At 27.1% G+C, this 26086-nt stretch overlaps 1 protein-coding gene and 1 long non-coding RNA gene across 12 annotated transcripts in view; one reads left to right on the forward strand and one right to left on the reverse strand.

The window, feature by feature from the left end:
- The window catches only part of Smr (nuclear receptor corepressor smrter), a 64539-nt gene that overhangs the window by 30437 nt on the left and 8016 nt on the right, over positions 1-26086 (reverse strand). For 5 of the 10 annotated variants that reach the window (XM_074252110.1, XM_074252112.1, XM_074252109.1 and 2 more), the window contains 3 exons: positions 14032-14626; positions 13807-13920; positions 10806-11061 (listed from right to left, as the gene is read on the reverse strand). In XM_074252110.1, coding sequence (XP_074108211.1) covers positions 10806-11061; positions 13807-13861 — 311 coding nt within the window. In that variant the 5' untranslated portion in view covers positions 13862-13920; positions 14032-14626. Of the gene's footprint in view, positions 1-10805; positions 11062-13806; positions 13921-14031; positions 14627-15273; positions 15451-17421; positions 17996-26086 lie in introns of those variants that run through there. The other 5 variants (XM_074252113.1, XM_074252104.1, XM_074252105.1 and 2 more) reach the window with 3 other exon arrangements.
- On the forward strand, positions 7372-10926 carry LOC141533308 (uncharacterized). 2 transcript variants are annotated; one of them, XR_012480239.1, is made up of 3 exons: positions 7372-7671; positions 10277-10701; positions 10787-10926. It is a non-coding gene; the product is annotated as an uncharacterized LOC141533308 (long non-coding RNA). The 2 variants fall into 2 exon arrangements; XR_012480240.1 differs by having other exon boundaries at positions 10282-10701.

Genomic DNA, 26086 nt, shown 5'->3' on the forward strand with positions numbered 1-26086 from the left:
AATAAAATAGGCAAGTTTGGTTGTTAAAAGAAACGAGCTTATTACCGGTCTGTACGCTATTATATGTTAACATTCATCGGTGGGTGTAGCGGGAAAGTTTGATTAATACTCCAAAATAACCTTTCATAATATACCTACATTATTGTGGAAGATATAGTACATATGTGTAAAATTTAATTCAATGATAGACAGAACAGAACAGAGGGGCTTATTATTAAAACATTACATGTGTGTGTGTGTGTGTGTGTGTGTGTGTGTGTGTGTGTGTGTGTGTGTGTGTGTGTGTGTGTGTGTGTGTGTGTGTGTGTGTGTGTGTGTGTGTGTGTGTAGATATTGAATAAATTTAATATTTAAGTGAACTGTCGACCTGACCAATAAAACCCGGTTTTATAAAATATTTTATAAAATACCAACTGACTAGTTGAGAAATCGTTTTTTACATTTTTGAAGACGGCATCTTAATATTGTAGATAGAAATGTACTCAGTTTTAATTAATTTGAAGATTCAGATGATATTAATATCAAAATAATAAATTGAAATTAATTTAATCTTCATTAAATTTAAATTTTCAAGTCGACAAAAATTTTTTTAATTTAAAATTCAAATTGGAAAATTTGACTACTACAAAAGAATATATATATAAATATAAATCTCGATTGTGATAAAATGGATTCCGTAAAAAGTTTTACTTTTAATTTCCATCTCTGAAGCTTAAAAAAAAAAACAATTTTTCGCAAAGCACAAATGAGGTTTTATTTAAAAATTGTCCATTATATTCGAGAGTATAAAGAAGAAAAGATACGGATTATTATCGAAGCTTTTGCTGAAAAGCATTTCTAGGGCTTTGTTTTTTTAGGATACACCAGAGATATATATATATATATATATATATATATATATATATATATAATATTGTCGTTGAAACCAGATAAAATGAAAGAAGAAATAATGAAAGCGACGGAGGAAGAAAATTAAAATAAATTTAACGATGGATTTTTTTTATTCTTTATTAAGTATTAATAAAGTGGGAAGAAATTGAGGTTTCTTCATTTTATGGTTTAAGTTGTTGGAAAATTTTTTAAAAACACCAACAAAAATTAAAATTAATGGTTGTGATTTTTATGAAAGAAGAAATAGAAAAATATTAACAAAAAAATTATACAATAATTTTCACAGTGAGGTCGGTTTATTTCAAGATTAAAAAAGTTTAAAAGATGACAATTAATTGTTGTAATTTATATAGAAAAGATAGTAAAAGATCAACTGAAGTGACTCAATAATACTGAAAGTAGTCGTTTCCTTTCAAGGTTAGAAAAGTTAAAAAATTTTTAAAAGACACCAACAAAAATGAAAATTAAAAATTGTAATTTATATGGAAGAATAAATAATCAAAGATCAACCAAAAATGACCCAATGATCTTTTTTTATTTATTTATTTATTCATAAATAATCTTGACAATAAGGTCTATTTATTCCCAAGGTTGTAAAAATTGAAAATTTTTATAGAAGACACCAACAAATATAACAATCTATAATTGAAAATTGTAGGGAAGAAATAGAAAAATATTAACTAGAAATTACTCAATAATTTTCAAAAGATGAAAATTGATATTCATTACTCTTAGAGAAGAAATAGAAAAAGATCAACCAAAAATCTTCACAATAAGGAAAAATTTTAAAAGAAACCAACAAAGATGAAATTTACGGAAGAAATAGCAAAAGATCAACCAGAAGCACCCCACCCAATAGTCTTCCCAGTAAGGTTTCTTTTTTTTTTTACAGAGTGGAGCCCTAGATGTGACATGAAGATGAACCCCGGATGATAGATGATGAGGACGTAACCTCCAGCAGCTAGATCTAGTGCATCCTCTCCTCTTCCGTGGATGAATATGGCATGAATACGGTGGACAGTCCAAGTTCCAAGTCTAGTCGATGGATAGAGTAGAGCTACAGCTGGGCACAGCACAAAGTTTAGAGCCAATCAGTGGGAAAAAAGTAACATCTGGAGGGGCTCGAGGATGCGCAGAGGAATCTAATAACTGAGAACCGGCGATTGGTCCGCGGGAAGACAACATGGCTCCCGGTGCGCGCGCATATGCGTCAAAAAGTAGCGCCAGTTCGAGGCACGTGGCCAAGATGACTGCGCGACCGCTACTCCAGGGACGACGCAGGCGTCAAATCGTGAATGCAAACGCAAGCACAGTGCTAAGTAAAGCATGTAGCATGTCCGTTAGACTGCAGCGTTGCCACATCCCGGGTGTAGCTATAGTTATAGTTAATTTACTGCGTTGCTGCCGTGCCCTCTCTACTTCTCTAGACCTGGTAAGCGTTCCTCGATCTATTCGTATTCGTGTTCATCAATCCGACCAGCAACAGCAACCAGCATATGGATATTATATATGGAATTGCCAATGCTATGGGCTATTATGTTGCTTTTCTCTATTATATCGAGCTCTGCTCATTCTTTCAACAAAATTACGAGCTATATACTGCTGCTACGTCATCATCAATGCCGTTTTTTTTTTTTTTTTTTTTTTTTTTTTTTTTTTTTTTTTTTTTTTTTTTTTTTTTTTTTTTTTGTAGGTAAATTTTTTTTTTTTTTTTTTCAGAAGAATTTTTTTTCATTTTTTTTTTTTTTTTTTTTTTTAATTAATATTTACAGATTTTCTAAGAAAAATTTTACTTAAAATTGAATTTGAAAATTATTTCTTCTTAAAATTTTTTTTTCATTCCTTCTCAGAAAAAATTTTATCTAGATTTTTTTTTAATTAATATTTATAGTTTTTCTAAGAAAAATTTTACTTAAAATTGAATTAAAAAATTATTTCTTCTTAGAATTTTTTTCTATTTCTTCTCAAAAAATATTTCGACTAGTTTTCCTTAAAAATTAATCTTAATATTTTTTATAGGAAAAATTTTACTTGAAACTGAATTTAAAAATTTTTTTTTATTTCTTCTTAGAAGAAATTCCGACTAAAGTTTATAAATTTTTAAATAATAATTCCAGATATGAATATCTATAATTTGTATTAATAAAAATGAAACTTTTTCTTCTTGAAAATAAATGATTTTTAAAAAAATTCACTCGATAAATATTATTATTTATTATTAAATAATTTATTCAAATTATTATTATTCTCAATATATTAAAAAAGTGTATATTTTGATATTTTTTCAGCGTTAAAAATTATAATTTCAAATGATATGTATGCAATTTATATGCAAAGTGTCCTACATAAAATTATAAAATTTATTAAATTTAAAATAAAATTTTTCTTCATCACAAACATTAATAATAATCTTAAAATATTTGAGGATAAAAATTATTTAATATTTTCCAATAATATGACGATGTTTTATTATTATGATTAATTTTAAATATTCTGAATAATTTAATTCATCAAGTAGAGGTTGATTGTTGTTAAAATTAATTAGACAATTAATTTTTACTCCAAGAGCCGGAGGTTAATTAAAAAGATGAATAATTAGACATATAATGCGCAGATATCTCACCAAGGATTAAAATAAAATGAATAATAATAATAAATGTACGTATGCGATAGTTTTTAGAGGCAACACCTGCTTTTCAGCTTTTGCGACGGTTGTTCTGGTGTGTATACGTAGGAAGAATGTGATTGAAGAGCCCGCACCTGTCATACGAGCGACAATCGATAATCGAAACCCGTCTTCGTCTTGAAAACCCATCAGCTATCCGGGAAATTCCACGGAAAGGTCGATGTACCGATCACGAAACTCAGAATGATGGATTAGCGGCGTTGCCATCCAATTTTACTTTATTGCCAACTCGTTATCATTCCTTACAAGTATTTTATTATTATCCCTACATTCGTACTTGCAATACCAATTACCAAACTTTGTACTTTAAACGAGGGCCTGTACTGGGTAACAACTTTATCCTTGAACGAAATATTTTAAAGTTTTGTAAATATTTATCAAGTTCAAACGTTAATCTCTTAATAAAACGTTTTTATATTTATTTATGTTAAATTAAAGTTTTTATTATTCAACATTTGATAAATTTTATTTTTCATCAGTTGATCGTTAAATTTTTATTTCTTCCAGGAATTTTTTAATGCTTTTAAATTTTATTTTAGCAATTGTTTAGTTTTACCGGCTATCAAATTTAAATATATAAAAAATATATTTAGAGTTTATTTTTGGGTAATTATAGATTTTTTTTTTTTTTTTTTTTTTTTAAGTAATGACTTTTGTTAAATTGCACTGTATTTTCTTAACTATTGATCTTTTAAAAGATTTAAGCTCATCCTGATGTTATACTCATCAAGAGTTTTCATTTGAGTACCCACATGCATTTTTCATATATTTTTCATATATACATATACATAATATACATAAATATATGAAAAATTGATGTGGGTACTCAAATGAAAGGTCTCGATGAGTGTAACTCCAAAATGAGCTTATATCTTTAAGATACAAGGTCATTTCTTTATTATTAGATTAAATAATTAAAAAAAAATTTTCTAAATTGAAAGTTTTGAAAAAAATTATCATTAAATATCAGTTTTTAATTTTTTTTTCATACAAAAAAAAATATGACCGTGAATCTAAATAATTACCACAATTATCAATTTAAATATCAACATAATAAACTAAAGGACAAAATTTTAATTCTTTCATAAAAATTGAGAACCATTATAACAGTTTGTATGTTAAAAAAAATAAATTAAAAAATAAAAATGAAATTAATTTAATCCAAATTTACAATTATTGTTCAAATTTATACTTTACTTTTTTGTTTGACTTCCAATTAAATATAACATTATCATCTTGACACATGTACTAATTTAAATATTTAATTTCAAAATATAATTGGCATGCATTGTACATGTTACAATCCTGTTATATAGAATATTATTATTTGTACAATGCTTTATACCAATTATTTTTTATTTCCCTGAGAAATTGCTCAGAAAAACACAATCAAAACTTTACACATAAATTTTTACAGTAAATTTAATAATAAAAAAAAAAAAACAATTTTGTCCTTTAGATATATAAAATTAGTCAAATTATTAATATTCAGGATTTCTTCCTGAATAAATAATAATCTTTAAATATTTATTCCAAGGATTTAATAAAAACGTTAACCGGATGACATAAAAGCTAAAAATAAAAAAAAAAAAATTTTATCAGCAAATCGAAAAGATAAAAAATAATTAATGAAACTAATATGAAGCGATAGCAGAATAAAAGAAGATACATATAGTAATGTCTTGGTAGACAAAAGTTGATGACGACCGCCCGGTTGGATGTCGCTGATGACGTAACGGTCGGTGACCCCCTCCGATCTTTTCGCGAACATATCCCACCCCGCTAACTCGGCATGTCTTCTTCTTCTTCTTCTTCTTTTACAACACAGACCAAATAGAAAAGAAGAGCAAGAGCGACCCTTGACTTGTGCATGCACACATACATGTACATATAACATGTGATGTATTACAATACATGTGATACGATATCAGAGAGTAGATTGTAGAAGAGAAGAAGCGTATACATAGACAGCGGAAGCGAGAAAAAATTTATCGATAAAAATGACTGGAGGATTCATTAATACTGAGAGAAGAGATGCACCAGAGCAAGAGTCGGACGTATTAATATAAAAATAATTCTCAAAATATCTTTAGATAAAAATGAAGAAAAATTTTAAAGAAGAAATAGATGGATAATTTTTTAAATTAAAATAAAATTATGGATAACGATAACAATAAAGATAAAGAAGCTATAGATTGTTGTTAGCGATGATTGATGATTCGTCAGTTCACAATTAACGGAAAGACAATATAAATTGATAAAAAGATAAAAAGAGAGGGTGGAGACTTGAAATAGGAAAAGGGATCAATAACAACGACATTACTCTGATGCATGTATTATATATGTGACGACTATTATGAGTTAGAGTACTACTATTACCTTCCTGAGACAAAGACTCTGTGTAAAGCATACGCATCAGATACAGGAAAAGAGTCACTATAACTATCATCATCATCATCATCATCATCATCATCATTGTCGTCATCATTGTCATTGTCGTCGACAGACTTTTAGACCATTTTATTAGATAGAGACCAGCCGAATATCAAGTAACGAGTAATGCTCGTTTTCTTCCTTGACAAAAGGAGCCAGCTTGATTTTTTTTTACTTTCAAGACTAAATATAAATTTTTATAGGGTATAATATGAAGAAAATTGTAATTTTTTAGTTTTATACTTCAGAATACTTCGATGAGCGAAAATAATACTTGAAGTCTTTTTTTCTTCTTTAATATTATCTGATAAAAAAGCTAGACTCCACATGAACCAAGGCCCTAAAATTACAAAATAACTTTTAGAGCAACGAGATATTACGATATCGAATATCGAAAGTCAGTAATAATAGTTATAGAATAATAAAAAATAAAAAATATAAATCGTCTAGTCACGCTTCATTAGTATAGAGCGATACCCCTTTTGTTAAACTGTGCCATTGGTTTATTGTCCGTCTTGAGTATTATTATAGTATTATAATATAAGTAACTAGTTCTGGTACTGGTGATTTTAAAATAGTATTGCTAGTGTCGGTCCGGTCTCGGTGAGATAAAAAATTTAGAAAGCCATCTGTTGAAATTGACAAAATAAAATTTTAATGAGAATGAGATCGATATTGGTGTGACGTATTAGTTATTACTCGTTTGCATGATACTGAAATCAGTTGACATTTGATCTTAATGTCAACTAATTATACTGATTATAATTTGGATTATACTCAGTGTAATATGAATTATACTAGCTACTATCTAAAAAAATTTTTCACTAAGTGGGTAAAATTTTATTTCAGATTAAAAAACTGGCCCTTGATAAAATTAATAAAATTTTTTTTCACAATAATTGCATTATTATAAAATTATAAAAAAAATTTCTAATGTCTGTAAACTTCAGTATTATTTTTATAGAAATTCTACACATGGAATTTTTTTACAATAATTTATATATTAAAAAAAAAAAAAATTCTAAAACCAATCAAATGTCTTTTAATTTGATTATCATCGAATAAAACTTACTTCATTAGGGTAATAAACTCCAATGCGCCAAAAGATGTTGATGTTAAAGTGAAGGGAGCACATTTAGAAATAATTTTTGTAAAAGGCCTGAAGTTGTTTCATAACATAACAAGCTTCACAGTATTGAACATATCACACCAGCAAGTGCTGTTGTGTACTGATTACTTGATTGAATTATAATTCAATACAATATATATATATATATATATATATATATATATATATATATATATATAATATGAATAAATATGTGTGTGATGATACAAAAATGTAAATGAGGATAGAAAAATGATATTTAGTGTTTTGGGATCACTAATAAAACGCACGTGAGGTTAAAGAACGTGTCCATTGACGTTAAAGGTTAGAATCGACAGGTAGCTGAGAGCTAGCAATCAAGTCATGGCACATGCGCGACTTTGCTCTTTAGCTTTGGTTACCTCCTCCCTCCCCCGCGTGCGGAGACTCGCTAGCCAACTACTTCCAAGTCAAGTATATTGTGAATTGTGAAACACACAACTACTCAACATACGTTTGAGAAACATCGACCTCGAGTACACAGTACACAGTACACCACCGCTGCATAGTATAAGTACTGTTTACTTCTTTTTCTTTGTTTCGTTTTTTTTTTTAAATGCTAAGATACATCCTATCCTTCTTAACTATCCTATTTTATATACATATATGTACATTAACTGAACATCGAGTGTATGTATATTTTACAAAAATATTCTCACAATTTTTTATTTACTCAGTGCATCTATAAATAAATTTTATTCATTGACAAACATTGACAAACATTCAATGAATTTAAATCCTTAAAAAAAAAAAAAAATGTTTCACGGTATTTTAATTTTTTTTTTTTTTTTTTTTTTTTTTTTTCATTTTTATTTGACATTGAATTATTATTATTATTATTATTATTAATTTTTAAAATTAGAAAAATTATGTAAAAACTATTTTATGACATTTGACAATTTTTGTAATTTTTATAACAAATGTGAATTTGTAATTAAATTTTTTTTTCTAAGTTTTAAAATTTTACTTCTGTAAATATTTCAATTTTTTATTAAAAATAATAAACAATTTTAGAGTGTAATTAATTTTATAGCAAATAAATTATTTATAAGTTATGAAAATGAAGTTAGCCGACATTTAAAAATTTTTAGAAATTTTTTGTTGAAAAAATTTCAATTAAGCAATTTAAAAATAAATGTCACATGTAAAAAGCTTGAAAAACTATAAGTGCAATTTTTTATAAATATCTTTTTAGTTGTAATTTAATTAATAAAAAAAATCAAAAATTTTTTGACGTCTGCTAACTTCAGTGTCATTATAAGTTTATATAAAATTATCAAATAATTTTTACACTTTCAAAAATTAAAATATAAAAATTATATTGTAAATATTTTTCTTTACCATAATTTAATTAAAATTTCAAATATGAACATTTTATATAATAATAATAATGATAAATGTACTTATAACTTGACACGAAAATTTATCAAAAAAAATTATAATAATAGCGAGCAGCAAAATTGGAGTTGGCCACCCTATTAATAAATGAGCTTGCTCTAAAGTTTAAACTTAAATTTACAGTCTAAGCACACATATACAGATGCACATTTTGAGTTAAAGTAAACTTCTAAATTTAATATATAACATATATTATTTATTATATATGAATATAAGTTTTAAGTCTCAAGTCTGTAAATTATCTTGAGGGTCAGAATCGACGTTTTAAAGTACCATATGTACGTAATACAAAATACAAGTAACCTCAGCTCCATTCCTCTAATGACGATACTGTGAAAGTATAAATGTGGCAACGCTATCGTCTGGATACATTTTACTTGCTAAGCCCAAAGAAATTTTACAGAGTACCAGTGAGAGCAAAAAAAAAACATTCTTTTCTCGAATGGAACTAACGGTACTCATGTTTACTGGAATTTTGTGTGAATCAACAGCCTTTGCAGCTATAAAATACTAAATTCACTATGTACAGTATAATACATAATATACTACTACAGAATCCAGGTATAAACTCAGTCAAGTAGTTAGAACTACATTCTATTATTCTATCATACATTATATATGTTTAAAATCTCTATCTGAAAAATGTATGATGGATGATGAATGATAAAATAGTGAAGGAAGTTTCACAATAGTGCGCTGCTGAAGGCTTCCAAAAACCGGAGATTGAGATTGAGAGACCGTGGCCATGACCATAATGCTTCAATTTCGCAAACCCGGTCGTCGACTCGGCTAGATTTTAAATATCTAATTTATTTATTTTATTTAGTTGTCTTTACTTTTGAATAAACTACAAGGCTCATTTTTAGATTATAAGATTGTTGATAATTTTAAGGAATTTTTTAACATGTAAATTATTTTTAAAGTTTAATAGAAAACCGAACTAAAAAGTGGAGAATAATTTTAAATAAAATTGATTAATAAAAAAAATTTTGTTTTTAACTTGTAACTTGTGAACTATAGATATTTTTAAAGATATAAGCTCATCCCGATGTTATACTCGTCAAGACCTTTCATTAGAGTACCCACATCAATTTTTCATATATATTTCATATATTTATATATATTATATATATGTATATATGAAAAATATATCAAAAATACATGTGGGTACTCAAATGAAAGCTCTTGATGAGTGTAACCTCAGGACGAGCTTATATATTTAAAAGCTCCAATATTTAAGAAAGTACCGTGCAATTTAACTGCAAGGTTGCTAGTTATTTATAAAAAAAAAAATATCTTAAAAAAGCACCCTACGATTTTTTATAATAAAATTAATTTTTTTATTAACAATTTTCATGTATTTAAACTATAAATTATTCTCAAGTTTTTTTTTAGTATATTAAAAAAAAAAAAAAAAAATGCTAGATATTAATAATTAAATTAAAAGAAAAATATATCTACTGTCATTTTATGAATAATTGATGTTTGACGTAAAATTAATCATTTTTTTTTATACATTTTTCATTTTAATTAGGATTTCAGAATAAAATTAATAAATAAATAATTTATCATTAATCCTTGATAAGTATGCAAATTTTTAAATTAGATTTTTAAATTTTTAAATTAGAAGAAATATTTTTTAATTTTAATTAATTAGTTAAAAATTGTCAGACTTGGTTTTAATATATATTTTATATAATATAATGAATTTTTTGTTTCAGCGCAGATATTAAGCAAGAGTACTTGAAAGTCTTTAGGAAAGTGCATAGGTGAATAAAACAGAAAACTAGAGGTTGAGAAACGACTTTAGTAGAATAGAGTTCGAGCTAACAAAAATGTAGTTCAATTAAGAAGATTGATTTCTCACGAGTGCTTTTCAGAATGGAAGCACGTTGTTATTGATGTGAATGTGGACGTTGATATTGATATTGATGAACACGCGACCTGGTGCAGCAATAATATCCAATAGAATAGAATAGAATAAAGTTACATTCCATCGGTAGTTGAACCGACAATTCACGGCAATAAAAAATCTACAGGGATATTAATTTAGTGACGCAATGTTCCCAGGAAATCCTAAAGCCGCCGGAAAGCTAAAGCAATCACGCCACGGAAGTCTAACTGAGACATTGTTGTTGTTTTATAAGTGAGTATAATTATAATTAAAATTATATGCGTAATTTACGTCAGCAGGATTGATACCTGAAGTAAAATAAAAATTTAATTTGCAGAAAAGAAATTTTTATTTACCGGTGGAGCTGCACGGGAGTTGATCTTGCAGGTAAATGCTGGTTGTGAGAAGGCGGAGGCGGCTGGCCCTGGTGACTTTGAGCCTGAATTCTCGTGGGGGTTGCCGAGCCGCCGACTAAAGAGTGTCCATGACCCCCGTGAGGATGGGGGTGGTGATGATGGTGCAAATCTCCGCCAACTGGACCTCCCACCCCTAGTCCACTCACTACCTGGACTTGCTTGCCCACTGTCTCCATCACCCCTGGCGCATTATGTGCTGAAATATTTTAATCAATATTAATTAATCTATACTATCAAATTTGCAGTCACTATGTGACTGTCGTGACTTGAATATTAACGTTTTTAAAGATATAAGCTCATTTTGGAGTTACACTCATCAAGAGCTTTCATTTGAGTACCCACATGCATTTTTGATATATTTTTCATATATTCATATATATAATATATATAATATATATAAATATATAAAATATATATGAAAAATTGATGTGGGTACTCAAATGAAAGGTATTGATGAGTGTAACTCCAAAATGAGCTTATATCGTTAAAAATGCCAATAGTTCTCAAAATACAAGGTCATTTCATAATTATGTATAAAGAGATATTTTCCAAGTCAGCCTAAATACTTATCATAATAAACTGACTATCGGTGAGAATTAAATGAAACCTTGAATAGGCTCAAATTCAAGACCTTTGCAATAACATTAAAAAAAAAAAAAAAAACCCGATTTTATCATATGACTATCCTGGGAAAAAATTTTTCTTATTCTCTAAACAATATACATAATTAATAAAATGAAAAAAATTTTGTCTCGAGTTTATTTGTATGATAAAATAAATTTTTTGAACTAAATTTAGTATCATTGGAAAGGTTTCATATGCTTTTCAGCAATAGTAAATTTTTTATGACAAATTTTTCGAGGAGTTTTTAATAATTTATTTTTTAATATTTTTAATTAGCGCTATTTTTTTTTTAATTTATTTAAAAAATACCCAAACTATGTATAGAGTCATAAAAAAATCATTAAGCCAAAGTTTTCTTATTCATAATCCGTAAATCCGTTAATATTAATAATAATACTCGTTAGATGAATAAAACAAGTAATGAATAATAAAATAAGTGCGTGTAATTAATAAAATAAAAAATAACCCGCGTAACCCAGATTTAAGGTTGTTCCAACTGGGTGGACATGAACCTCTTATGGCGTGCAGACTCTTAGCAACTCTACTAATACAGCAGATCTATGAAACGATTGCTGATGTAGGTTAATGACAAGCTGGATCTTGCTTTAGACGTGATACTTATTATAATTTTAATTATAATTATTCAATTTTTTTTTTTTTTTTTTTTTTTTTTTTTTAATAACACGCCGTCATAACGCGATACATATATCTCCATATTAATTTATTCATTACTTATAATATAATAATAAATAATAACTAATTACTGTCACGTGATAATATTATGTTTTGCGCCTAAAAAAGTTTAAGAGTGTAGTTGTAAGTCGATGTCTTGAATAATTCAATGTCATTTCCATCAACGTTTGATTGCTATAACTATAACTAGATCTTCAGGTGACTGGCAAGAAAACTATTAAAGTAATAAATAAATCTATTATCGAAGGAAGTCTTCGTCGAAAATTTTTATTATTAATTGCGTTTTTAATCTAGTGTTTTGTTGCAATTGATAATTATTATTGAACATCTACTTTTTTTTTTTTAAATTACACAGGAAATATCAATTAAAGCTACAGTTTATCGATAGGTTTTTTTCAAATTAATAATAGTAGTAATAAAATTTAATTGACATTGATAATGATAAAAATTTTTCAGTAATAAATTGTTGATTAACTTTTTAAAATAAAAAAATAAAACACAACCCTTGTATTGAATGGACAGGGCTCTAAAGCTGCGATAGTAAATCCCTTTCAGCGTTCCCTTTCCCTTAACTTTCGCTTTTACTTCGTTCTAGATATATATATATATATATATATATATGTCTATGCTTTACATACTTTGTTTGTCATTTAAATTTTTACATGGCCGTTGATTTTTTTAATTTGAGCTTCTTTTTTGGAGAAATTTTTATTTTTGATATTGTATTTTAAAAATAAAAATTTAAAAATTTTTATAAAATAATTACGATCAAAATTTTTATTTAAAATTTTATGATACTAAATTTAGATGACACTTGACCAATTTTTTTATTTTATTTAATTTAACAAAATTTTGTATAAATTTTACACGTAGAATTGCACTGTACTTTTTTGACTATTGACGTTTTTGAAGATATAACCTCATCCCGATGTTACACACATCAAGAGCTTTCATTTGAGTACCCACATGCATTTTTGAAATATTTTTCATATATACATATATATATAATATATATAATATATATAAATATATAAAATATATGAAAAATTGATGTGGGTACTCAAATGAAAGGTCTCGATGAATGTAACTCCAAGATGAGCTTATATCGTTAAAAATATCATCAGTGAACAAAACAAAACGTCATTTCTCAATTCAAGTATTCAATTATCAAAATAAAAATTAAAAAAAAATTACTGGATGATTGTTATATTTATTATCGTGAAATTTTACGATACCAAATTAAACAGATATCTAATTACTTTTTGATTATTATTATTAATAATTAAAAAAAAAAAAAAAAAAATTATTTGCTAAGAAAAATTAAAAAAATTGTCAATTGTCAGTTTATTCCCGTACATACCATGAAATTGACTAATCCTAAAGAGTTAGTCGATGTTTCTAATTTTTGTATTTATTAAATTAGAACAAAAAAATATTTTTTAGAAATTGTACTTAAAGTTAAAATTTTTTTGTAATAATTTTTTCAATAATAAAAATTTTTAAATGTTGGCTAACTTAATTTTCATGAAATTTAAAAGTTATATATAAAAATCATTGATAAAGTATAGCCATTAAAATTTGATGTTCAATAAAAACAATAATTCTAAAATAAAGTGTAAATTACATCGCATCTGTCCAGGAACCCGGTGTTTTGGGTTTAGATCAAAATCTTTGGTCATAAGAACTCTTTGGTTATTTATTATCTGTACCCGTAATTGTAATGCACACGCCTGTAAACCTAAATTAAAAAAAAATAAATAAGCCAGATAAGTAAAGTGTGTGGTGTGTAATTTTTATTAAAATATTAATATTAATAATAATAATAATAACAAGTGTTAATAAAACTCACCAGTAATGACATCACCCTTTGCAGAAAAAATGATAATATCCTTGTTTGAGTGGTCTCAAGTCACGAGGACGCGGCTGCTGCTGCTGCTGCTGCTGCAGCGATGACACTGAACGCGCACAAGGCCGCGGTTGGTAAAGTAACGCTCGAATACACGCGCCCGTGCATCCAGCCGATTATTCACAAACTTAAGAACGCGTGTTCGATAACAATAACAAACCAATCGATTTAGATTTTTTTTTTTTTTTTTTAATTAAATTAATAATAATAATAATAATTATTATTAATATTACTATTAATGGTAAGCCGCACTACTCAGCCCACAAGTATTCACAAATATCCTCGTCGCTGTACACTAATTTTTTTTTAAACTTGTTAATATCACGTCACAAATTATTTATTATTATTATTATTATTATTATTATTATTATTATTATATATTTATTATTATATCCTTAATATTATTAAACTTTAGCACTTAAATATTTCTCACGTTGATTTACACACTTGCACAGATAAATTAAACAGCTCGTTTACTTGTTGGTCGTTTGTGTCGTTGCACCTCTTGTCCTCGTCCGCCAATAGAATTGTTAAATATCTGAAAATTATAAAATAAGAAAATATTAATACAGGTCAGTAGATTTTTATTTAATTTCATTTTTATATTTTGCGCTGTCATTAAATAATTATTTAGAAATTTTTTAACTTTTCTGAAAATTAATTTAACGGATATTTATTAAATTTTTATTATTTTTTTATCAAATAAATTATGGCAAAAAAATTAAAAACAAAAAAATTGACATTTAGAAATTTTTTAAAATTAAAACTCGAAAAAAAAAATTTTTACAATAACTCATTTTTTTTTCTTAAAGTTTATCAAAAATGTCAAATTTTTATTTTAAAAATATTAGATGACCACAAAACTGCATTTTTATCAAGAAAAAATAATTAAAGTTAAAAAAAAAAATGAAATTTTATGACCAGTAATTAAATCTTTCTTCATATAAAATTGATAATTTTAATCTAACTAGAAACAACTTTTTTTCTGCAATTTACACATTTTTGATTTATTTTTCTTAGACAAAAAAAAAATACCATAAAAATTTATGAATCACTTTAGTGTACTGTTAAGATTATTTTAATCAAATACAATAAACAAATAATTTTATTTTAATTCCAACTTTATTTTAAACTCAGATATTTTCATCCGGCTTATCAAAATTTTCTAGTCAACAATAAGCTTACTTTGTGTAATTAAAAATAATATTCTTCTTTTAGCCAAAAATGGGGCTGACCTCACTAGTAAATAATTGCCAAGAAAAATTTCACATTTAAAAAAAAAAAAATTTTTTTTTTCAATTGTAATTTAATTAATAAAAAAAAATCAAAAAATTGTTAAACATCGGCTAATTTTAGTACCATCAATTAAATTAGAACTGTGAAATATTCTCACGCAGAAAAACAAATAAAAATAGTAATAAAGAGGCGAGTGCGTAATTGGGGTAGTACTGAAGGTCAGTAGCTTATTTGAATATCTATATATCGCATACGGCTAATATTGAAAGTTGTTATATTGCTAAATATATATATATATATATATATATATATATATATATATATATATATATATATATATATATATATATATATATATATATATATATATATATATATATATATATATATATATATATATATATATATATATATATATATATATATATATATATATATATACTGGCAAGTAGCATTCAACTGAAACAATAATTAGCCGTACATGTTGGCAACCTTGATTCGGACTATTGTATTATTTGAATACACATCCAGTAAAAAGGAAACAAAAAAGAAGACAACTAAAAAATAAAAAAAAATAAAATAAATAAAAAACGAGAGTATGTAGAATATGATTTTTGATTGCGGATGAACCGAGGAAGCGTGACAGAACTAAACGCGGGGAGTAGAGGGCGTAGCGGAGAAACTGAAGGTTGAAAAGTCTAGCATTTCTCTTTTTCTCAATCTTCCTGTCTCTCTCTGATTCGATTCTGTCTCGCTCGGGTCTTATTGTCTTCACAGGTGGCATATTGCGCGTGGTTTTATGGTGAGTAGTCTTCTGTTCTTTGTTTTATTTTGTTTGTTTGCGTACGTGTATGTGTTAGGTGTTGTGTGAGATATCGAGTACACACCGTGGTACTGCGCGCGCAGGTGTAACTTGAAATACTAGGTGCTGTTGTCAAGGATAGTGCTGATAAGTCTAACCGGGAAGAATTTAACAGATTTAATTTTTTTGGCAATTCAGAAATTGCCAAAAAAATTGCTTCTAAAATCATATTTTTTAAAAATTTTTAAACTATTAAAAATTATTATTGATAAAATTTTTCGTGAAATTTAAAAAATATGCAATTAGCAGACATCTGATAATTTAAAAAAATTTATTTTTTAAGAAAAGCTACTATAATCCAGATATCACCCAGTATAATCTGGATTATACTGGCTACTGTCTGAAAATTTTTTAAGTTCAAACTTTTATTGAATTTCCTTATAAAAAATAATTACAAGTGCGAATTTTTAAAAATATTTTTTTTTTTTTAAATAATTTATATATTATAAAAATTCAAAAAATTATCAGATGTTAAGTAATTACAGTATTTTTTTAAACTGATGATTTTTATCAAAATTTTTTCTTTAAAAATTGAAAATATTTTGAAAAATTTAAGTAATCCTTATATAAAATTGAGATGAAATGTATGTGGCATCAAACTATTCGTAACGTGATTGGTCGAATATATCATGAGCATGAAAATATATGCAAACGCTATAGTAAGGCGCGCGCTTGCGCGCGCAAATTTGAATTCTAGTTCTTTGTATAAAAATGGAAAAATTAAAACTGTTTAAAATGAAAAATACTTATGAATAATTTTCAAGTTCCAGACACCCAAAGCACAACAATCCCGCCCAAATAATGTTAAGAATAAGAAAAACTAGTGAAAGAATAAAGAAGAAATAAAAGGAGGTGAAAATCCATGCAAATAAAATTGATGATAAATAATAGTAATAATAATATTGGAGTAAACAAAACAGCGAACTCTTTATCACTGATCAGTTGACACGCGATACACTCACGTATCTTATTCGTACTATTAGTACTATTATAGTCTCTTGAAAGCCTCATTACATACACACATAATAATAATGATAATAGAGCAAATAGCAAACACCAAATATATATATATATATATATATATATATATATATATATATATATATATATATCACTTTCTCTCTTCAATGACTCTATTGAGGTATCTATCTTCTTATTTATTGATACGGGTGTATGTAAGTATGAATGTATGTATTTATTTAATCAATCTCGTGGTCTATTCGTGACCATCGCACCTCGTGACTTGGGCTAGGTCGCTCGCCTTCGAGGAGCATCTCCCGACCGAGTTTTTCCAGCTCCGCTTCTGCTGGCAATCCTGAAGATCGGTCTCGGGTTCCTTTTCCGTTTCTTCCTTCTCCGCCTCGCACTTCCTCGTTGATAAACGAGAAGGAGTTGCCGTCATCGCCACACAACTACACCGACTTGATGTGCATCTCCACTGCTACAGATGACTTCCAGAGCTCCCTCTACAGCATTGTCACTTTTTACTCGAATTATTCTTTATTTATTTTTCTACAAGAAGAATTAGTATTTATTTCTTCATTAGCTTTAAGAAGTATAGTTGTATATTGTAATAAGCCAAGTCGGGGTTTGATGAATGTTGAATGTCAAGTAATAGTAATAGACACACGCATGTTAAGTGTGCGCGCAGCTAAACTTTTTTTTTGTTATTTTCTATTGCCGCTTGGTTATCCCTCTTTTCTTCTTCACGTCACTATTCTTAACTCCATTTATCAATTCGTTATTATTCTTCAGCTACGCTGCCAGTTTTTAAAACTCCAAGCCTTGTTTTCCAAGTGAAAAATGCATCTGTAACAAAGAAAAAATATTTTTTTGTTATTAATTGTCCTTTTTAATTAATTTTTATTATTAATATTGCTTTATAAATATTTTAAACTCATTAAAAATGGTAAATAAATCTAAAATTACTGTCTCTTGTCTTCCGAAGACAAAATGGCCACCGTTTTACAAAATGGATGCCTCAAAGCGCCAAAAGCGGGAAAATTTGAATATTTAAAAATTAAAAAATATCTTCTTCGATATTTTAACATTAACAAAAACAAATTTATTGATAAATTAACATATTTTAAGTTTTTAGAAAAATTTTTTAACAATTTTGAGTTAAAAAAAAAATCAGGACCTTCTTTAGCAAATCGATAAAATTAATAATTTAGTCACAGAGTGGATATGAATGTACCTTATGTTTATGTATATCCATTACATGGACATCTTATTGCATGTGAATGAATGCCGTGTTAAAGAGAAGATAGTAGGTCGCTGGCAATATATATGACTGAATAAAACTAGCTGACCTACTCATAATCTCAATGTCCAAAAAGCTCAAATATAATACATATAAATTAAAATTTAAAGAAATTAAAAAAGAATTTTTGATAAAAACAAGTACGAGTTTATAAAATAACAAAATAATTGAATTAAAAGATTTGTGAATATGAATTTAAACTATTTGGTGAAGTTTGAACAGCAGTCTTGTTTGCTCTTTACTCTACATTCTACATTCTATGTAACATTATTATATATATATATTCAACATCAACATCACTCTTCGTGGGAGAGTGAGGAAGTTTATAGAGAGAGGGCTTTCGATAATCGCGTGAGGAGCCATAAGATTATTCGTGCAGGCGGGCGTCTGGCAAGACCGAGGTCACGCCACATTGATGCGACCATATGCTCCAAGCTCCGCTATCTACATATGTAGACCCTTTATCCAATTCTAAGACCATTTAAATTAAATCTCTATCCTTGTGATTACTATCTTCTTTTGTACCCGACAATTCTAGAGAATTTTACGTTTATGCATTTAATTTCCGACTTTATTTTCATTAAAACAAAGAAAAAGTTTAATATTTATTTAAAAAAGAAGAAAAATTTAGCAAAGTAACATTAAAAATTTTTAAATATACAAATTTTCCCGCGCTTAGCGCCTCCATTTTAAATCCCGCCGCCATTTTGTCGGCAAACGAAGAAATGAGTATTTTTTAGTCTGTGAGACCTTTTTAAAAGTAAATACAAATACCCAACGGATATAGTAGTAAGCAAGTGGGCCGCGAAATAAAAATAAATAAAGGCGACCCCCTTTTTCTTTTTATTTAGATTTTTAAATTCAATTCAAATAGTCTCGACTTGTTCGTGTCTTCCTCTTTGTATCGTCAGCCTCAATAATTGTTATTGTTATTATTTCTTGTCTCTTTTTATGAGTAAGTACTTATAAATATATTTTCCCTGCAATTACGAACTGAGAATAAACAATAGGGGATGAAAGAGGTGTCGGTATATGCAATGCACGTACAACCGCGTTTATTCCTCGAAAAAATAAATTTCCAAGTAATTTAAAATATTTTTGGCGGGCTTATAAATAGCCAATCGTTATCTCAAATGCATCTGAATAAAATCAACACGCATGTTTTTATTTATGTTTTGTTTTGTTTAGAAGATACGGTTAAAAGTGAGCGTCACTGTCCAATGAGTTTGAGTTGGAGAGGACGAAAAGTAGAACACGAGAAGGTGACGCAAATGTTTCTCAACTAATTAGAGACGCATAGATTGACGCTAATCAGCGAAAAATCGTTGTATTAACAGTTTTCTTTAATACTTTTATTTAAACCGGTCTAGTTACACCTGGACTGAAGACTAATTTGCTTGAAGAAGAAACAAAATCATCAATTAATATCAAATTTTTTTTTTTTTTTTTTTATATATCAGCATGTTTGTAAGATGTAAAGTAATAATATAAATAATATAATATAAATATCTTAGCCATAAAGAGTTTTAAAAATTCAGAGTATGGCGCGTGGGTAAATACGTGGGTGAGCTCCCACGAGCAGAACAAGAAGAAGAAACAGAGTAATACTGCAAAACAACGCGGATACGTATCTGGTATCTCTTGTCTCTTTACTGGGTATTTCTATATGGAAATTGCGAAAGTATTAAACTAGTAGCAACAACAACTCGTCACCGTACCTCGCGGATTCCGTGTCGCAATATAAGAATGCTAAGTCTACAAAGTGACGTTGAGATCTCGTTCTTGAAGGAATCTTGACAAGCACTCTCTTATCAAAATATTTTCCTTTTGTATTCATAAGATTAACTTTAATGCAAAATAATGTTCAATTTTTTTTTTGTTAATTTTAAATTAAATTTACACGGAAAAATTACATTATATAATGTAACGTGGCGCTTCATACAAAAAAAAAAAAAAAAAAAAAAAAAAAAAAATTGGAAAAATTACAGTTTCAGATTGTACACAGTAAAAAATTTTGTGTTAAATATTTAACACGTTTTTGTGTTAATTTAAGAAGAATATGTCATTTCTTTTTTAAAATAATCAATCATTAATAAATATTAGATTTTCGTTTAAAAAAATAAAGGTAAAAGATGACATTCAATTTAGCTGTCACTTGACAATTTTTTAATTTTCTTCAACAAGCAAATTTGTTCCAAAAAATTAATTAAAAAAATTGCATTTTTAATTTTTTAAAATTTCTACGTCAATTTTAAAAAAAAATTTTTTTTCACAATTTATGTTAGATAATTTTATAAATGATGAACTGGTGCTAAATTTTTTTTTTTTAATTAATATTTAATATTTTGAACTGACAGTAATTTTTTTCAATTTTTTAATTAATTAGAATTTAATAAAAATTTAATTTAATTTAAAAATAATTTAGAGTGTCAATAATTGGGGCTTTTACCTTATTTTAAACTGCAATTTTATATATATATATATATATATATATATATATATATATATATATATATATATATATATAAAACGACACTTGTTACTATTTATAATGTAATTTTTCCATTTTTCTTTTTTGCGTGTAGTTTATGTTATTTTAAAATACCAAGTAATGCATTCACTTTCCTCCTACTAAATTCTACTGTTATATAAATGCATAAGTCGCAATCTATTACAAAAACTTATTACATTATTTGTATTAATACAGAATTTAATTAATAAATTGTGTTAATGATTTTACTATTTGGGTCACTGTAAACAACTAAATAAATAAATAAGTAATTAAGATACGGTTAACTATAAAAATAATCTTTTGCCGGAGGTTAAAAATAAAAAAAATCAATAAAAATAATAAAAATTCTATTTTGTTTGGGATTAAATGAAGAAATAGATGAGAAATATCGAATTAATACTTCAAAGAGTATGTTCAACAAGATGGCGTCGCTCATCTGAGAAAATGGCGGCCGGAATGCTACCTAGCTGAAGAAATGGTGACAATGTTTTGTTTAAATTATTGATTGAACTTATCGAGAAGACTATTAATGAATTTGAAAATAAAACAATCTTTAATTGCAAGAGATAAAGATGAAGACGAAGAAGAAGAAGATTTTAGAATAGAAATAAACAAAAACAAAAGGAACAGAATGAAGATGCGGGCTGAATGTAATATTCTTGAAGCTTCCGGCGTAGAATAAGAGTTGAAAACGTGTCTTTCTCTTGAAGACGTGTTACTCGAATGCGTTCATGTTAATGCCAATGTGTGTCCCCCATTGACAGATAAAAGTAAAACTAAAAAAAGAAATAAGAATATTGCGCCTTGTCAGTGAATCGAATTCCTGGGGACGAAATTCAACTCAAGAGTGTCAGAATGGCTTCCGGTGGAAACGAGCTGAGGAAATTTAAAATTTTTTAAATTCGATCAATATTTACGAAAAAATCAGTTTGCTAATTTTTCATTTCTTCACGGAAAAAAATTAACTGTAATAAATAATAGTGATTATAATAATAACTATGTAATATTTATCATTTAAATTGTTTGTCAAAAATGTTTAAGTATAATAATTAAGAATTTTTCAGCGTTCTTTTAATTTAATTTTAGTTTTTAATAAAAAATTTCACTAAGCATAAAATTTAAATTTTTGAATTTAAAATTTTCCCGCTTTCATTTTATAATTAGCCGCCATCTTGTCGTCAGTCAACAAGTTTAATGTTTTTTCGTGTTTTCGCCAAAAAATAACGTATAAATTGAAGAAATTAAAGGTATTATTTATTTTTTAACAAAAATAAAACATTTTTAAAGTCTTTAATGACCCGGTTTGCACAAATATGGTCATCAGAGCAAGATAAACTCGATTTCGGGGCAGAAGTAAGTACCAACGTATCGACATTAGCTGGATAGAGTAACAATCCAGTAATTGGAGCGTTTTATCAAGTTCGATAAAATAGAGTAGCTAGAACTGAAGAAGCTATCACATTTGCTAGCAAAGCAGAGATACTCTTGACGAGTAATGAAAAGATTAAACGAGCAAGACGAGTAGACCGGTTATTCTTGAGGACTTAGTGGACTTACAACTCCCAACATTGAAGCCAGTATGTATGAATATGTCATTGTTGGTGTTGGTAAGTTCTGCCTCAAGTTCGTAGCCGTGTCTGCTCGCGATGACCACTATACTAACATCACTGCAGCACAGCAGTGCATATCGGCTAACAGAGAAAAGAATAAGCTTCACAAAATGGCGGGAGCGTACTGGGATGGCCAACGGCCAATTTTAAGCGTTTTATTTTAACAAACCCGATTTAATTGTTGTCTTTTCTTTGTCTTCAGTCACATTACGCCAGAAAAATATTTTTATTATAATATTGGGACTTTTATTGTAAGAATAATTTTATATTATTGTTATTGTATACATCTATATAATTTATATCTAGATATATTATATATTGACCGACAAGCCCTCGGGCGTTTTCACTTTATATTACTTTGTTTAAGTTGTTTAATCTTTTGTTTTTCTTTACTCGACTGCTTCTGGTAAATTAAATAGGATGAAAATTAAATAAACCAAGTAACTAAATAAATCAGGACAAATACGCTTTTTTTTTTATGTATAGAGATTATGAATAAGAGTTATTTGTATTTATAAATTTATTATTTACTAATAACCTTGCAGTCACTATGTGATTTTGTTAAATTGCACGGTACTTTCTTAACTATTAACGTTTTTAAAGATATAAGCTCAACCTGATGTTACACTCATCAAGAGCTTTCATTTGAGTACCCACATGCATTTTTGATATATTTTTCATATATACATATATATATATATATATATAAAATATATGAAAAATTGATGTGGGTACTCAAATGAAAGGTCTCGATGAGTGTAACATCAGGATGAGCTTATATCTTTAAAAATATCTATAGCTTTGCAATGACACTAAATTTCACTAAAAAAACCGACTTTATCACTATCCTGGTCACAAAATTTTACTTATTTTCTTAATAATATAAATGATAGTAATCTTCATTTAAAAGTTTAAGCATTTATGTTTATGATTCATCACTTTAAAGGTCATCCACCATCTTTGCTAAATACTGAAGAATATTATTGTACGGTACTTTTAATGTATAGTTACAAGTTACAAGTCCAACGTTATTGTTAGTATATTTAGAGATATATATTTATTTGACTTTAAATATCAATGTACTCAAATAGGAACTTTTTCACCCGGTTATAAGATAATTGCTGTGAAATAATTTTCCGATTGTTTGGATTTAAATAAAGAACCGATGATGACATTATTCCATAGCGCACACGTTTTCCGCAAAATGTCCAAGATTAACTTTCCTTATAAATTATTTCGTTGCTCTAGTTCAGTAGAAGATAAAAAAAGAAAGTTTATAACAAAAAAAAAATTGTAATAATAATAATAATGAAAGCAGTAGTAATGTAGGAAAGAAAGATGGGAAAAAGCCAATATTTCCCCAGCAACCAATAATATTCGTGATAATCTTAGAGATGAAAATGTGTCGCGTAATATTGAATTTTTTCCTTTTCGCATTTGTCGCACCTCAAGTACCCGTACCAGTATCGATTACTTTCCACTCCCTCGTACTTCATACTCAGCTTTCGCCAGAATTTTTGTTTATATTTAAATATGCAAGCTCTTAATTTTTGTTCACGCATTTCACGATTTTAAACATTTCTTCTCAATAAATTTCATATAATAAATTTATATTACTTCATTCTACTGCAGAGTTAATTTTTTAAACTATTATTGGAAATTTATTGTAAATTCAACAATGATAAAAAAAATTAATTTGATTGCAGAGAAAAATTATTGAACTAAGAACATAATTTAAAAGAATTTTATTATTTTTTAATCAAGTAAAAAAATTATTAAAAGTAAAATTTACTTGAATCAAACACAACTATTTAATTTAATAATTTTTCCACTTGATTAAATCTGAAATAGAAAAAAATAAAAAAAAATAATTTTTGTTATATTATTTATGAACTAGGAAAAAGTTGGAAAAAAATTTTTTTTACAAAATGGCAAATGCCTGAAAAAAAAAAAATTACTTTTTCAAATTTTTTAAAAATACTAAAAATTGAAATTCAATCTCTAGATTAATAATCTTTTTTATTTTTTTTTTATTTCAAATTGCTAGGAGGGTTGGAATCGTGAGCATGGTCCCCCCTCCACTTTATCAGCTGCTAATTTTTTGAATTCTCAATTTTTTTCACTTTTATATTTTTTTTTCTGTATTTTTATAGTATTAATAAATAACTTATAAAAAAATAGACAGTAAAAATGTTGGTTGCCTTTTTTTTTTACGGCACTTGAAAAAAATGACCTAAAATTTATGCTTCCACACTAGAATTCCCTCTTAAAAACAAATAAAATTTCAAAATTATTTTCTTAGTTCAAGAATTTTTTTTATTTTATTTTAATGAGTTGTTTGAAGTGATGCTGAAATTTTTTAAGCATACGGTATCACGGAGTAACCAATAATGATTGGATACGTATAACAAGAATGAGAATGTTGAATCACCGTCGTCATTACGATATCATCATCGCGGGTGTAGCCGTGTATAGTGTATAGTGTACAGTACTCTGGCCAGTACATATGAGAATAATAACAGATGAGAATGCCAGGCAACATTGTGAGCATAATGTACGTTACATTACATCATGTTGATCGTACATCCTCTCTTGCTCCTATCCAACACGCCCCGAAATCCAGCACACAGGCTGTCCATCTCTCGCTATCCTTGACGGCGAACTAAACCGCGGTAGTAAACTCAGATAAACTTTATTCTGTGTTCTGGATTAGATATAACACTGAATTCTCTATCCAGGGCAGCGTAGATCAAACTACTTTTATATTTTAAAAAGTTCTTATTTTAATTTTTGTTCATTCCAGGTTTTTAATTCCGAGGAAGAGGAGCAGAGCTAGAGATTGAGATTACATTTTTTAGGATTGTAATTTTCACTTATACACAGAAAAAAAAATTAATTTAAATCTAGTAAATAGTTTTGAAGAACTTTATCCTCTTAATTGGAGTAAATTTAACTTGATTCAAGAATTTTTCATCTTAATTTAACTTAATTTTTTTTTTTAATTGGAGTAAAAAAATTCTTGAACTAAAAAATTTTTCATCTTAATTAATTAATTTTATTTAAGAGAAAAATTATTAAATCAAAAATAATATTTAATTTTTAATTAAAGAAAAATTATTAAATTATTAAATTAAGTAAAAAAAAAAAAAAAAAAAAATTATTGAATTAAGAAAATTATTTAAAAAAAAAAAAATAAATTTTTTTCTCAATGTACAATACAGCAATAATTATATTTTTTTTGTTAAAAAAATTGTCTTCTCTATGTTAATTTATATTTTTGTTGCTAATTCAGCCAATATAGCGATTGAATAAATATTTGCATATGAGTAGCCGTCTAGATAAAAGTTTATCTGTCTGAAAAGAGCATAAAGATGTACGACTTTACTGTCGACTGTGAGTTTGTAAGTGTGTGATGTCTCTATTTACCACATACATGTACATACAGGACTTATATTTTGTGTTTAGTATTAAACAGCGTTATGTTGGCGAAGGGCTATGTATGAAAGCAGCACACG

Source organism: Cotesia typhae, unplaced genomic scaffold, assembly GCF_013202065.1.
Source record: "Cotesia typhae breed Kobodo isofemale line unplaced genomic scaffold, CoteBio_Ctyphae contig_83, whole genome shotgun sequence".
Classification (NCBI taxonomy): Eukaryota; Metazoa; Arthropoda; class Insecta; order Hymenoptera; family Braconidae; genus Cotesia; species Cotesia typhae.